The following is a 16,235-nucleotide window of genomic DNA, read 5'->3' on the forward strand; positions in this document are numbered from 1 at the left end:
CAAACGGTACTTTAACACGCGCCCGGGTGCCCGGTTGGATACCCTCTGCTCGGGTGGAGGGGTCAATCTGACCCCCTAAAATCTCGGGAACTGAGAGAGCTAGAGACACCAAATTCACAGGATGTGTTGACATGTACGTGAACTGTCTTAGGTCCAAGCTTGAGGTTCAAAGATTATAGACTTTGGGTCAAATGAGGTCAAACAAGATTAAATTTCAGATTGGTCTACAAAGGGCCCCTAGAACCTATGCATTGTTCTACGAAAAAAGCCACACGCTTGATTTAAGGTCAGTGACCTTGTCTGACCTTTCAACACGTGCCCGGGTAGCCGGTTGGATACCCTTCGCTCGGGTAGAGGGGGTCAATTTGACCCCCTGAGATCTCGGGAACCAAGTGAGCTAAAAGGATCAAATCCCAGGGCGTGTGTTGGCCTGTGCCTGAACTCACTTAGGACAAGGTTTGAAGTTCCTAGGTCATGACCTTTGGGTCAGATAAGGTCAAACAAGGTCAAATTCCAGATTGGTCTACAAAGGGTCCCTAGAACCTAGGCAACTGTTCTAAGCAAAATGTCAAACGCTCAGTTAAGGTCAGTGACCTTGTTAAGCCTTTTAAAGTTTATGATGATCAAAATGATTTAAGACTCTTTTGAGTTTTGCATTTGGATAACCGACAAAGATTACGCTATGCAGTATGCTCCTAAAAACAAAATGTTGACCTGGGTCATCTTAGGTCAGTGAACTATTCTGACCTATAAGAAGTCCATGGAAGGTGTATAATGCGGTTCCTGCCATCAATATATTCGAAATGAGCACCAGAAACAAGCCCATACAGTAAGCCCGAGAGTAATAAAACAGGTTGGTTCTGACCTTGGTCTGGCCTTCATGCCTGACCCTAGGTCAATGCTATTGGTTTATTCAACTGTTGTGTTGCCTAAGAAAGTATCTCAGAGATGTCTGACTTCGTCTAACACTCCGTTGTTTGATCAGATTGAATGATTTCATAAAACGCGTCTTCGCTGAAACCATGGCCTAACTTTGACCTACCATAGGTCAGCGACCTTACAAAGTGCATCTAAATTTGTGATGTCAGACGATCCGCTATTCAACTGCCTACACCTATGCAAGATTTGGTGCGGCTGCGCGGCGCCGTTCGGAGACCATTCCGGGAAAATCTTCGGGGGATGGTCAGTTTGACCCCCACCAGAGCGTGTGTTAAAGTTATGTCAAAGGCGAATTTTAAAAAAATGAAAAAGTCAGGCCACAGCACCCAGGGACTGTGGCCACCATCCAGCAGGCCGCCAGCTGACGGCCGCCGCAATGGGCCGCGCTTCAGTCACGTGCTCCTCCTTTCCTTTGGAAAACTGGACCCGCATGTGACACCCGTCATTAATCCACGCCCGGCCGGGGAGTTGATCTTCCCCGCGGTTTTCGCGCACAGGTAAAAAATGCTCACAGCAGCATAAATTGTAGTGCCTGTTTATCTATTAATTCTGCATGCTTTCTGCAAATTTGAAGTTTTGATCTGCCAAGCTCACTGACCTTGGTCAGCTCAAAGAGGTAAACCTCTAAAAAAAACTTTGACCAACAAACTTGTTGTGCGTGTCATTTGCCATTGTTCAAACGTGCTATAGTAGTAAAACGTAATGGTACCTACCGTTTGTGTTTTTCGGGTTTTTTAAACAGGCGTGGTCAGTGGCCGGAAATCAGATGATTCTGCTATTTTTCGTAAGCAATGCAGTACTCTGTGTATTTTTATGTACTTTTAGTGTCTTTATGTGGGGAAAAGAGTACTTAATCACGTGCGCAACCATGATGTAACCACAGAGCATACGACCTTGGCCAAGGTCGTGAACTACCTCTGCGGGTACTTTGTGCAAAGCATATGCTGAGCCCAAAATGATAAATTTTATCAGGTACTTTTAGGCGAAAATTCGAATGCTTTCCTGAAAGCATGCTGCGATATCATTCTTATGTATAATGAGATTACAACAGGTCGCATGAGGAGATGCAAGGTCATATGAGATCATTCACGGTCAATGGCCTATGTTGTCAGTAACGGAAAGGCTAGATGAACGAGTGTGACGTGTGTAACCACCTCCTTATCGTGTTTGTGAGCCTGATGACACCAACGTGCCTGCTCTCAGTTCGTTACAGACTCGCTGCCTTTCGTCGAAGGCACTATGTGTGATGCAATGTCTTGTCCCGTCCGCCCCCGCGCCTGACGGGGAGGGGGCGGACGGTGGTGGCCCGCGGCAATTGGCCCGGCCGAGGTCACGAGGGCGTAGCCTGGGGCGCCACACGATTGGACGCGCCTAACGAAAATCCATTTTAACGCATCTGTTAGCATCCTATTTTGCATTTCCTGAATACACCCATAATTTTTGTCTTTAAATGTCATCATGACATGTTATGTTTTAGATAATGATCTATCGACTGCCCTGGTTGAGTCGAAATTGGTGCGCAAACGTGAAACTGTGAATCCGTGCGCAAACGTGACAACTGTGTTGCATCAAGATCATTTCCGGTGTTTGTGGTTTTGCCCCTGTTTCCCTTTATAAAAACCCTTGAGATCATAATTTTCAGAAATGAAGAACTCACCGGCAGAAATCAAACGCCATTTACGTTTTCAAAATCAGCGTAGCAGTTCCCTGGAGTCGTCAGAGAGGGACCTTCTCAGACCCTTATACGGGCAAGGGGGACCGACTGGAAACAGGTTCACCCGCCCAGCCAGCTGCGGTTATACCATCGCAAGAAAATTCCGAGGGCTCACAAAGACAAAGGTAGCCACCGGGTTATCAACAGGGACACGAAGCTGCTCATAATTGTTCTCGGACGTGTGCTCATCAAGAGGGCGATTTTAGGCCCGAGAGGCAGTTTGAAATGGTTTTCTCAGGACTACACACGTTTTGTATTATTTTCTGCCCATGGAAATAAAGGCAGGTATCATCGGTTTCGCCTTATATCTGTAGATTTCTGCCACATGGCACCCTCTTGAATGGAACTGGTCGACAACATGCTTTGATAACCAATGCCATCACGTGATGAAAACCTGTAACCCGGCTGGTATCGTTACGGGCGAACAAACCTTTTTGGACCGAATTAGGGTTTCCGTGTTGTGCGTTTAAACGGAGCGTTTTGATTGAAATGCTTCTTACATCTACCCTCGCGCCCAAACATCCTGAGTGAAAGCCACTACAAGGAAAAAATAAGCTATGGCGTCGGTGACTGAAATTTCTCTTACATTTATCCTTGCGTACAAATGAGCCAAACTGAAAGCAGGTAAAAAGAAAAACACAAATTATGACGTTTCATTTTGCATTCTGCCATTATGGTGTGATGGTGTAATCATGAAGTCTTGTGTAAGGGTCACCAACGGGACCGCGGCAAGTCAATATTTGGGGACATCATTTCGACTGATCGAACAAGCACTGAGCCCGAGCTGGTTTGCCGAAACTGCATGCCTGTGGTACGGTTACGAGGCATTGCTGAAGTTACATGCTGGACTTTCAGAACAGGCTGTGCTAAAAACAAGTTTCCAAGATGACTGTCCGTCTCGTCCGAGCGAACGGGCTGGAACATCGCGCCTATTTGGCTCGTTACTATCCGAAGCAATGCTTGTTTAAATCTTCATGGCGCATGTTCAATCATATTTAGTCCCTGAGACGAGGGGATGCAAGCTAGCGGTGTTGACAAGCTTACTTGGCTTCAAATATGTCGGTGCAATGGGGCAATGGGACCCCCGCTTGTCATGTCGCCAAGGCATAGGAGTGCACATTACATATAAGTTACGATACATTTAATCGTGTAACTCAGGTCGGCAATGGAAGCGTACGACGCCTCAATTGGCTTGATCAAAATGGGACGGCTTTGGTTACACATGTACATTACGTAAAATTAATTTGCTGTTTTCTGTGCTAACCAGTATGGCGGCTCGATCTAAACAGCTCATCCGGAAGCAGGTGGTGAATATTGCGTTGGATAATTACAATTCCCAGTCATGAATGTCCATCATCACCACGTCAGCCACCTTGTGATAATACGGCCAAATACTTGGCATGTATTGAACGATGAGCTGGAGTGTCAGCGGTGTCCGGTAATGCAGTACGTTGTACCGCAAAATAACAATTTAAAACTGCTGAATGAATTTCCAAATCACCGATTAATCTGACCTGTATCGCAGGTAGTCGTACTCCTAATATTATCCAATCACCTAATCGTTGGATATGATTCAATTAAACTTGCCGTCTAACCTGTAAACAATAATTTCCGAGAGAAATGTAGCTCATACAGTCTCTTTAAAACACGGTACCACCACAAGTTCAATTTAAAAGCATCACAGGGCAAATAATAACATGCGAACAGCAAAAGGTACATGTCACTCTCATATTGCCAATTCAGGGCTACTGTCATAAACAGGCCGCCCCGCCCAACTGAATCGCTGCTTGGCCAGCTGACCTCTCTGTGGGGTCACGTGCCCTGAGGTGCAGCACTATGGACCGTTGCCCGGCCGGGCAGCCCTGGCAGCGGGTGGATGGAGCGCTTGAGTGACCGACGTTATGCACAAAGCAATAGGAAGGTAGACAAGTGCAAGCTGGCTACCGAGTCGCGTCGGGATTCTACCCCATTCTTGATCTCGCCACGTCAAGCTAAGCGTGGGAGGACACCGGCTCAGACGGGTTAAGAACCACTACGTCCAGAGACTGGTCTGGGCTCTCGTTGTTAGCCATGGTTTGGCCCGGCCGAACGGGAAACCGGATCCGTTTACCATAACGGGCATACCAGATGGGATGGGCGGGATTCTTGGGAGGAATGAGTTATCTTTCTGGGCCTTGACTGTTGTGATGGTCGTCTGTAGTACTCCTGGTGTCATTACGCGATGGACAGCCGTGTGCCGTTGCACACTTTGGGATCCTGTCTTCCTAGAGGCGTGATGGGCGCGCCTTACCTGAGCACAAGGCTGCGTGATTGCAGTCGTGATGGCCCCAGGCTGTTGGGGAAGTCCACTGGGTAGCCTGCACTATCACCTGGCTTCGGCACAGTGTCCACTGCCTTATAGGCCATTGCATCTCCAGGCGATTTTCTAGGAGCTTTGAGTTACTGTCATCAACAGCAAGGTTGTTTGGCGCCAGGTTGGCCCACTCCACATGACGCATTTCCAAAAAATTGCATATTCAGAAAATAAAAAAAAAATGCCAGTTGTTTGAAATTATGCAAACAAGAAGTGATCAGCTGCTTCTCCGGCATCAGGAGAACCATTTTGTATTGCAAAAAGGTCTCAGATGACTTGGCAGTCATGGAGTGAACTGTGTTTTTGTTGAGGTGTGGTATTCTACTAAATCATTCAAAACGTTAACACTAAGTTGTGTGATGACGTCATCAAACAAGTTGAAATCCTTTTGTTGCAACTCTGTGCAAAAATGAAGTGCTGACCCATTGCTCGGGCATCAGAAGAAGAATCGCTTAGTAAAGACGCTGGCGGTAATCGGTATAAAATGTTAACTTAATCGGTTTAAAAGTGGCTCCTCATTGGGCACTGTTGGCGTTAATGGTCATTTGCTACGGCAACTCAATCTTTCTCACCTTTGCCGTTTCATTTCTCATCGTTCCCTCCGTTGAATTTGTCGTTTCGCGTGCGTTTGCGTCATTCTCGTTATCGCAGAGACGTGATAATCTTGTGCTGTTATCTTAACTAAGCTCCATCACCCTTGGAGCGTCGAAATTGGCACTTCGACCGCGCCAGTTACTGGTTGGTGCGTTCCACCTTCGTTTCCGGCTTTCCGCCTCGGTCGTTGGGGCGTGTGCTCGGTCAAAGTTGACGAGCGTCGATGTGATGTAATTTAAACCTCGGGCTATATGAAACACACTTAGGCAAAAAGCACGTCGGTGCAAAGTGGTAAACAGATTGTCATATGCCTGTGCGACTCATTATTTTGTTTTCAGCTTTTGAGCTGTAAAAACGTTCTGGCGGGTGCAATATTACTTCCAAAAGAAAACCACCAATCAGTAGTGTGCAATCGTACTCTATAACACCCTACACTCCTGAACGGCACTGGTCAGATTTATTATTGATTAAAGGAGATTACCTGGGTAAGACCACCACCCAGCACCAAAACTTTGAGTTATCCAAGGAAGGTGCATATGCCCTGGCCGTGTGACATTGAAGTGATTTAAGTTCAGGCTCATTTAGGAATTAGTAAACTGCGACATAGGAACATGTCTAATCACAACACAAGTTAAACGCTTCCACCCAATCGTATCTAAGAGGTTAGATACGGCATATCTGAAACAGTGCTATTGACAGCCTTTGATTTGCCCACGTACCTTGTGAGAAACAGATAATGTCAGGTTTGTAAATACCCGGAGTGCAAAAGTTACGAGCTAGGCATAGTAGATGTGCGCCATGATTTAATTCTCACAAAGAATTGAAGACAATAAATTAAGTTGCCGTCACCCTAAGTTTCCCAATAAATTTAACGCATGAAATGCGTCATTTCACGCTTCGTCTTCATCTATAACATCATGGACTGCAGCGCCGCCATGGTGAACTTTCGCCGTGGATGGGGGAGGGGGCTCGTCTCCCGCTGAGCCCATGCTGAGGTCAAAACCTTGAAAAGTGTAAAATTCTGCTTAAACGGAAGTTTCTCCAGCGTGTCCGACAAGCGCCAAGAATAGCCCCGCTATAAGCTGTGCAGTTGACGACCCCGTACGTTTGCTGAATGCGTCATATTTTTCGTCTTCGACAGGTATTGCAGCTGCGCACAGGATTTGCTTTCTGCTTAACGCTTAAAACGCCTGCACGAACAGGCCATTACAGTGTAAGAGAGAACACTAGTGGCAAAACAGAAGGGACACGGTAAATTACGTCGGCGTGCAACTTTCCAAGAATCGATCTGCAAATTCGTTTGTTTTTGTTGGCTCAGTCATTTGAAACGAATTACTCACTTTGGAGCCCAGTTGTATAACATTCTCAGACGACTAAAACGAGATCATAACATTTTCAGAGCGTATGATAATGATGTCTCCCAACAGGACGCCTATGTAGTGAGCTACAGAGAGCCTGAGCGCTGACACCGTTTTAAGTAGACGTGGTTGCCCAAATTACCGGCATGATGTCATTCCCAAATCCCTAGGCCCAGTGGTAGCATCAAACATTTATACATCATCGAATACCTACATTCGATCGCTGATGCAAACTTAAATACAGCAGAGGGTTCTGTGACACTGTTATCTCATCCAAACCTGTCTGCAATATTGAAATTAAACTTTTCGTCACATGCATAGACCAGGGCTGTGTCCGAATGACCGCTGAACGTTACTTGCGGTAACTGGCAGTGAACTTGACTATTCATGCACGTTGGTTTTGAAGGCCAATTTTAGCGGACAGATGGGAGAATCCATTTGCTAACGGAAAAAATCCCTCCTTTGGACATGACAGGCGCAAAACGACGGGGGCGAGACCTGGCCTATCGTTGCCCATCGAAACTGAAAGCGCCACGTGATTCAACTAAGCTGCTGTGCTACAAAAACACGTAATACATATTGAAGCCCAGCTAAATATACTCTTGCAGTACCAGAAACTGTGAGTCATACCCTTGTGTGTGTGTGGTGAGCTACAGTTATCCATGCAGCGTAATGCATTGCCACCCTCTGGTTACTCAGCACCTAAGACAGCTGCGCTCGGCTGCGTGTGGGGCTTCTGGAAAACTTCGCGAAGTGACCCGCGTGCACATCGTCGCACTTCACTGTTGGAACAGCACAGAGCAGTGGATTGTGGGAAAGGGCCGAGGATAGCCGCAATCATGCCTCATTTAAAATAGTTATGTTAAGATGGCTTATCACTTCGGTGAAGACGTAGCTCCCATATGTGCGAACGCTATGATTCCACTCGTCATGTGCCAAAAATTGTAATGTCTGGTCAAGTACGGGTGAAACGTTTATTAATTTCCACATACAGCCACTTCATTCATCACTGGTTATAAACGATGGCTACAAATCCGTGCAAAACCTTCCCCAAAACTTAAATCTCGCTCGGATCGCCCGTCGACGACACCCCGCCGCCGCCGCCGTTCCCAACCCGCCGCGATCGGCCGCCGTGTCGGGCGGGCGGCGCGCCGGTGCCGACGGGGCGGGCCGCACGGCGGCGACGGCTGGCCGGCCGGCCGTCAGTGTCGGCGCCGACGCCCGGGGGTGTCGATAACAGCCCGCCGGCGACGGCCGCCCGCTCCGCCCGCCGCCGTCGCGTCACGCAGCGGCGTGGAGGCCCGCGCCACGAGCTGGCCCGCGAGCGGCGCCGCCGCGCTGCCGCCCCCGCCGTCGCCCGTCGACGACCGCCGGCGCCGAAGGTCGGGGCTGAGGTCGGTGATGTCGGCCGCGCGTGGCGACGCCGTGCCGCCGTGAGCCAGTGGTAGTGGGGCAGGTGCCGGCGGGACGCGCCGTCGGAGACTGTCACGGGAGGCGAAGAGGTGCCAGTCGCCATGCCGCTCGCGCTGGTGTCGGCGCGGCTTGTCCTGCTGCTGCTTTCCTGGAATCTGCCGGCTAATGGTGAGTGACGCCAGGCCTTAACTTGTTTAGTTCAGCTATGGTCGCCGGCTGGCTGTGGGGCCTGCGGGTGTGCGGAACAAATCAGGTCAGCTCCGCGATTGCATTCCGAACAGCTCTGGGCGCACGGCAGGCATATGGTAAGTATTAAGCCAATTTAAGATAACTGATGGGTTGGACGGCCATGAAATAAAGCCGATCTTAGGCTAATGCGCTTATGATTGATTTGGCGAGAATGAAATCTGTCGATTTCACACATATGTCAGACGGTAGATGCCTCAGTCGGTAAGATTGCCTTTACCAAATCCAACTGCTACCCAAGGGTAGCAGTTGGATTTCGACAGATTTCATTCTCGCCAAATCAATCATAAGCGCATTAGCCTAAGATCGGCTTTATTTCATGGCCGTCCACACTCAGTTGCTGCCCATTGGCCTGTGCTCATACATAGCTTCCCCCATGTTTACCAGTCGTATCCACTTGCCACTAACCCATCTTTGTTTTCTTACACTTTGACTCCACCCATAGAAGAATTTCAGGGAAGTTTGCATTTAAGCTAAAAGTGTCACTTTTGAACTAGGACTGCCACCCACAGGCCGGCAACGCGCGGGCCTAAAATGGCCTCCGGCGGGTGTTGCTGGTTGCAAGGCGAGCGTTGAGTGTATTTTATGAGTACAAGGCACTAACTCATCTTTTAACTCAGTACAAATGTAGACCTAATTACCTAGCAATTGCTGGTAGCAGTTGTTGAAAGAAAGCTCAGTGTTCCACAACAATGATAAAATAGGGATCTTTGTTCAATTTCGTTTTTTTCAGATCTGCAATGCACGTCAATTTATAAACAAATAAGGTATGTTGCAGCATCAAGGGCGGGCTGCCTTGGCTTAAAGCTGTTCTTTTCACAACCATGCATCATTACTTGCGATGCATTCTGAGAGAACGGAATCCTTACACAAGAGCAAGAACCATACAGGATATAACGAAAAGTGGTGGTAGAACTTCCAGTGGTGTAACTTCCTGTTACGTTGCGGGAACAGGGGAAGAGCTCTCGCTCCGAGCTTTGAGAGGTTGGCCAAAGACAGGAAGACGTCGTCCTTTTTGAGCATTTTGGGGTAGGATTACTTATTTTCCCTGCTCAGCCAACACCAAACTTATTTTACGAAACTACGCCCCCGGATACTGCATGCCTTTCACCAGTCATTGCAGGTCCATGAGAACACACAATGGTAGGCGCTTTCCTGACGGGTACAACTACGCATCTGGAAACACAGGGACGAATACGCCGGTTCATACCCATGTGTGACCTTTACGTGGCATAGAAACTATCTCGTGCGCCATGTTGCTTGAGTTGTATGTGTAGTCAAGTTGAAATTGATGAGCAGCCATCATTCAGGTGCCTGCTGAAATGGCACCAGACACCTGAATGTAACTGCAGTAGATGTTGGTGGTATCTATGCCGTTGGTAAGCTTGTCACTGTGTTGTCTATTGGTTATGGTTAATGTTGTATATAGATGTGCCCAGCCATATGTTTTTGTCAGTGTATGTGTCATTATTTCTTTCTGAAATTGACAATTTGGCCTATTTAAAGTACCTTATACCTTTGGGCCTTGGTTCGTAAATTTTTGGTTACAAAAATCATGTGTGTATATATATGTGACTAAAAAGTACTAACGTGCATCGAGGTTACGTTAATTTCAGTCATGTTTTCTTCAGGTAAAAATTAGATATGACTGCTAATATCTTTTCTGTTGAGGCATGATTATTATATTATTTTGAAGATCCTTCAGAAGAACCGTGAGGACTTTTCTTGGACAAGGAGTGTCTAGTGTCGGGAAAAAAACCATTGTATGCCTAGGTCCCTCAGAAATCCTTTGAATTGAATCAACGCTCTAGATGTTTAGATAAGTAATATTCGTCCAGTTTTAGTTAACAAGATAGCTTAAGGTTAGCCATGAAAAATGCAATTGGAGATCAAGGTTTTTAGGCCTCTGAACACGGGCGTTATCTTATACACTTTCGGGGGGTCCTGAGCTGTTCCCCCCTCACCTCCCAATGTTGACTTGAGCCCTCCCCATAAATACTCAACTGAGCTCCCCCATTGAATGCATATGAGCAAAAGAGGAGTACTGTGCCAAAGAAGTGAAGAACAATATTCGTAACTATTGGTGCAATCGATTTCTAGACACGTCGCTGCCGATACAATGCTCATTTTATACTAGATAACACACTGAAGGTATCTAAACGTTTTGCCATACCAACTCATTCCTGTGTTAAGTCAGTCTGCAAATGTTTTACAAGCTTTTCACACAATAGCGTGGTTTGGGATAAAGAACAACTTACTGCAACATGCGGCTGGATTCATAAGTATAGGTAGCCCAGATAAAAGCTTATCTATGTTTGTCCCAACAGGCTAAGTGTATTTGTCGCACGATCGTGACTGGCGGCATTCGAGTGACAGCTGAATGGCAAAACACGCCCAGCGACAGCCGCAGTCATCAGTAATTCCACAGCCGCCACCTCGGGACAGCAAAAGGTGCTCCAGACGGCACCCTGGGGGCCCAGGACGCGGCAACAGCTGAACCCTCTGCAGGCAGCTGATTGTCCGGTCGATTGTCCGCGGCGATGCGGCCCATCCTGAGTCTGAAGAAGAACTTAGGGTTACCCGACTGCATAAAGTCGAGGGCGACAGGTCAGGCAAGTGAGAAGCCCAGGCCAGTCTTAAGCTTGCGTGCATTCCAGTGGGATCCTTCTCGAACGGAAACAGTGAGGCTGTGCCATGTGCGGTGTTATCCCGTCCCACCGGAGCCACTCCTTGTTCCGATCGATCCCGTGAAGTCACCTCAGGGCCGCTCAGTATGGTATCAGAGCGGCAGTGATGTGGCTCTTAGAGGTGGTGTTGACAACATGCTCGTTCTCTTCGTCAGGGGCATTTTATGGTAAGTCATGGCTTAAGGAACGTAAGATGACTGATGACTGTCATTGTTTTTTGTATTTTGCAATTGAATGATTGAATAGGCATTCGAATGTCACTGCAGTCTTGTTTGTGCTAGAAATTCAATTGCGTTGCGCCGAGTAAAACGTACGTTGAATTTTACCCTGGCTGCCATGCGTAGACGGTGGTTCACAGAGACACAGTCTGTTTATTCTGCTTTTCCACACCTTTGCGAGTTTGATGCATTGCTAAACCGAGAGCATGTAGCACAATCTGGCGATCCCGCGCCTTGCTCAGTTTATCCGTTCTCACCGAAAAGAAGTAAGAAAGAAAATGGTTCGGCACGTCCACGTTTACACGATTGGGTATCGGAAGATAGGCGCTCCGCTCTCCCCAGTTGTGATACAAAGACTGCTTTCCTAGTGACGCTGGCGTGCGCCGAGTTGTAACAAAGTTTGATTGCGGTGGACATAAGTTTCTTCAAGTCTTATTCCGAACGTTTGTTTGGATGTATTTCTGGGATGAGCACACACGCTAAACAATGTTTCTTCGTGGAGCGCCGACTAGATCGTAAAATCCTGGTCAACAGCAGAGTTTTGCGACGAAGGCCTCACGTGCGTTAATGTTTGATATAGTCCTCCCCTATCCCTGACGTTACCTGACCGTTAGTCCGGTCGATGCCACAGACAGGGCGTCACGGAATGTTTGACATAGTCCTCCCCTATCCCTGACGTTACCTGACCGTTAGTCCGGTCGATGCCACAGACAGGGCGTCACGGAATGGAACAAACACATCTTTTTGCGGTGTAACTAATTTCTGTCTAGGAATTTGACTATGAGCTCTGTTTCGAAACCTCGAGTCTTTCCCAGTGTCATCAATTTCATTTTTTGTTACGTTAAACTGCTGTCTCCTGGTATACTGAATTGATTATGTTTATGTTTGATTATGGTGTTGACTGATTGTGTTCGGGGAATGGGTTGGGAGCTCCGATCCCATCCCCCGAAACACAACAATGAAGCCCTTCTTGGTTATATCAACTTCCAGCACGTGTCAAAGTGTTCACGCCATTCTTCAAGGCGGCCACTTGGGAAACTTATTTGGTCACCAGTGTTTACATGCTCTGTCCCTCCAGTTAGCAGCATGTCTGGTTAAAGGGTCGTTCAAGCTCAGTTTTGCTTTCATATCCAGGTATATCGCGGAAGTGTACTCAAAAATTGTCCATAAGCTCTGCGCCTTATACAGCGCCCCGTTTTTGTACTAAAACTGTATGTGTGAGCACCCGGAATGGCAAATAAAGTTGGCGAGCTTGTGCGGGCTGTTTGAGGAGCGTTTCTTGTGACGCGGGGAGGGTTTCAAAATTTAAGCGGCGGGCGCGTGTGGTTATTCGTAGTCTCAAAAGGTGTAATTTCCGGTTCATACTAACTATTTTTGTTGATAATTGTAAAACGATGGAAATGTCTATGCACATTATGTTCAGACTGTTCACTCGCGGAACGTTTCATGGCCAGAATGTTCGCAATGTTCATTCACGGAAACCGATGGATTAACCCCAATCTAGTTGAGACTTAAAGAAGCGCGAGCTGTGACATTGCCTACCGCTGCGTAGGCCCTTTACCTGTCCTTTCGCAAATGTCTTAACCAGTTTGTATCCGACCTGTACCCAAACTCATAATTTGTTTCGAAATATGTACCTGACCGAGCCCGCGGGTACCCATTGTAATATTGGTATCCATAGGCTCATCCGACCCGGCATGACCTCTAGAAGGCAGGCAGCTTTTACCAGTATGAACGTTGACTTTATTGCAGATGTCTACGATATGGATTGTGATGCGGGACATTTTGTACTTCTCGTAGAGGTATTTCCGTTAACCGAAGACACCCGTAATATTAATGGCGTCCCCGAACAGACTGTTGGCGCTTCACGCAGCGTCGTCCACTATGTAACACTCTTCGCCACTTTGGAGAATATCTACGTTAGTCCCCTTATAGGAAAAATAGGCTTGCTAGTCCACGTGTGGTTTGCTCCAGTGTGTGTAGCCATTGCCGTGAGATAAGTAAGGTAGTTATGGAGCTGGTCGGTAATCTACGTACCTTTAATTACCTTCATTACTGTTCAACAAGATTCATCCTTCATCATTGATCATCAGCCATCTGAATGCCGTGTAGGCTCGAGTGCCCGCGCTGTTATAGTTGTTTCTCGCCAAATTAGTCTGCCTCGGTAGACGAGAGCCCAGCTCTCAACTCCCGATGTAATCTCGCGAAGATCGTGCAATAGCCAGATACTCAGGTTTGCCGCAGCATGCTGCGAAGGCGGGGAAAACGTGAACTAGGTTCAAAGTTGCACGAGCTGCAAGAGTGGAACGGTCATGTAAGTGTAGAAAAGAAGGTAGCGTCGTGAGCGAGTATAAAATTGCAGCGTATGAACCAGCTTATTTGCGAAAAACTAAAGGCTGCGAAGTACCAGTGACAGTGGGATTGGGTTCTCCATGGAACTGAAAAAAAAATGGACCTGCTAACTCACTTTTTTCTATGCAACACTTAAGGGCTAACAGTAAACGGATCAGGTCAACAACAAAGCCATAAACAACTTAACATTCATGATGGGTCTCAAACAACTCAAATGGTTCAAGTATATAAGAGCATCATATATATATATATATATATATATATATATATATATATATATATATATGCATATATAATATATAATGCAAATATATTTAATCCTTTGGCTGCGGTCGCCATCCAGACCGACTTAAATCTTGTCATGATACCAGTGCTACCGGCACTCGTCTCGACCCATGGATCTGTGCCGAGTTGCAAACTAAACAAAGTTACTATGGACAAGAAAAACACCTTTACCAAAAGGAAAAAGATCCCACTTGAATTGAGGGAGTTAGGACCAACGTTCTTCTACAAATTTTCACCGTAACTGGAATTTTTAGTCCAAGATAATGCTGTAAAAGCGCGGGCGGGACAACGATGTGGAGGGGGAGCAGCCCGCCTGGCTTCCTTCGCCGCCCCTCTTACCAGCAGGGGCGGCAGGGCGGGCCAGGCAGACTGCTCCCCCTCCGTCTACCCCACTGGGCCTCAGAGACGGTGGAGGCCCCTGAGGTCCTCTGGATCGCAGGGCCGATCGGTGCTGGGTAGTGTTCGGCACTGGCCAGAGTTGGCGGTGGCCGGCCGGGTGGGACGCGAGCTGGTGACGGGACATTGATTTGATTTGATGTTTATTTTCGATTATGGACATTAAGCAGTACATAATATGATAAGTGAATTGGCGCATAAGCGGAACGCTTAAATCTGAGCGCCTCTTCTGAATGTTGTACATTTAGGACATGCTGGGTAGTGTTCGACACGGGCCAGAGTTGGCCGTGGTCGGCCGGATGGGACGTGGGCTGATGACGGGACACGTTGGGTAGTGTTCGGCACGGACCAGGGTTGCCCGTGGCCGGCCGGGTGGGACACGGGCTGGTGACGGGACATGTTGGGTAGTGTTCGACACGGGCCAGAGTTGGCCGTGGTCGGCTGGGTGGGACATGGGCTGGAGATGGGATATGTTGGGTAGTGTTCGGCACGGACCAGAGTTGGCCGTGGTCGGCCGGATGGGACACGGGCTGGTGACGGGACATGTTGGGTAGTGTTCGGCACGGACCAGGGTTGCCGGTGGCCGGCTGGATGGGACATGGGCTGGGACGTGAACTGGTTAGGGCCGAGCCTGTGGAGTTGGAAAATCAACGGACACCGGACGGGCCCGGCCCCGGATCCCAGATGATAATGAGACAAGGCGCGCCGGTCAGGGGTCATTGAGCTAACAAATCCATCATCAGCCACATCCGATTGCCGTGATCTGCTGACGAATTAAACATATGTGCATGAACCGCACTGAAATGGAGCTGCGCAGCAAAGGAGGCATGTGGTGACTAAGCAATGCCATGTGCATTGTAGTTCGTATGCGAAACCAGGTGTACTGCAGTGTATCGTAGGTGCCGTCAACGAAACTGCTGAGTATCGCAGTGGGTTAAACATCATATTTTCGAACTTTCGAACCTTGGCGTTTCTTCTCATTTGTAGTTCAAAGATACGAAAGTCTCTTAAAATGGATCCTAAATTAAACCAGACGAATCCGCTTCTGGTCTGTGCCACATTTGTCCGTCCCAGTGGCTCAGTTGGTTAGAACGCCTGTCTTCATCCTGATCTTGATTAAAAGCCTGATCCACCCACCCGTGGCGAGGTGGGTTCGAGTTGCTTTAGGACGCCCGCTATTTGCCCTTGACAGGTATGGCCTGCGGCCGGTGGCAGCGGTTGCGCTGAAGGTCAGTTGACGTCAGAGGGCAGGACGAACCGTGCCGAGCATTGGGGCACGTTAGTTTCTCCAACAAATTCTGCCGTTGACATGGAATTGCGCGATCGGGTGGTAGGGGTCAAGGCTCGCACAACAAGCACTGCTTAGCGTGAGCTCTGATCCCTGAAATCCATCCATTCAAAGGGTTCGGATCAAATATTTTTTTAAAAAATTGTTTGAAGCCACGCGAATGATAAAGATAACGCTGCTTTCGAAACCTGCTAGTTTATACTAATTTCCTGCTGTTTCCTGCTGCCACCGGCCGCAGGCCATTACTTCTCATGTAATGCATGAGAGCATCACCTAACTGGCTAGCGCATTGCATGCTCAGTGTAATAAAAACAATTGTTGCTCTCACTCTTCGCGTGAAAAAAGAATGTTACTTTGATCTGAAAGTGCCTGGTCAAAAATGGAATTTACAG

At 47.9% G+C, this 16,235-nt stretch overlaps 1 protein-coding gene across 1 annotated transcript in view; it reads left to right on the forward strand.

Annotated features, from left to right (window-relative positions):
• Positions 1-8,372: 8,372 nt before the first annotated feature.
• LOC119100412 (uncharacterized) overlaps positions 8,373-16,235 on the forward strand; it is a 61,806-nt gene continuing 53,943 nt past the window's right edge. Inside the window, exon 1 of the mRNA XM_037223510.1 lies at positions 8,373-8,539. Coding sequence (XP_037079405.1) covers positions 8,473-8,539 — 67 coding nt within the window. The 5' untranslated portion in view covers positions 8,373-8,472. The remainder of the gene's footprint in view (positions 8,540-16,235) is intronic.

This window comes from Pollicipes pollicipes, unplaced genomic scaffold (assembly GCF_011947565.3).
Source record: "Pollicipes pollicipes isolate AB1234 unplaced genomic scaffold, Ppol_2.1 Scaffold_4881;HRSCAF=5763_pilon_pilon_pilon, whole genome shotgun sequence".
NCBI lineage: Eukaryota > Metazoa > Arthropoda > Thecostraca > Pollicipedomorpha > Pollicipedidae > Pollicipes > Pollicipes pollicipes.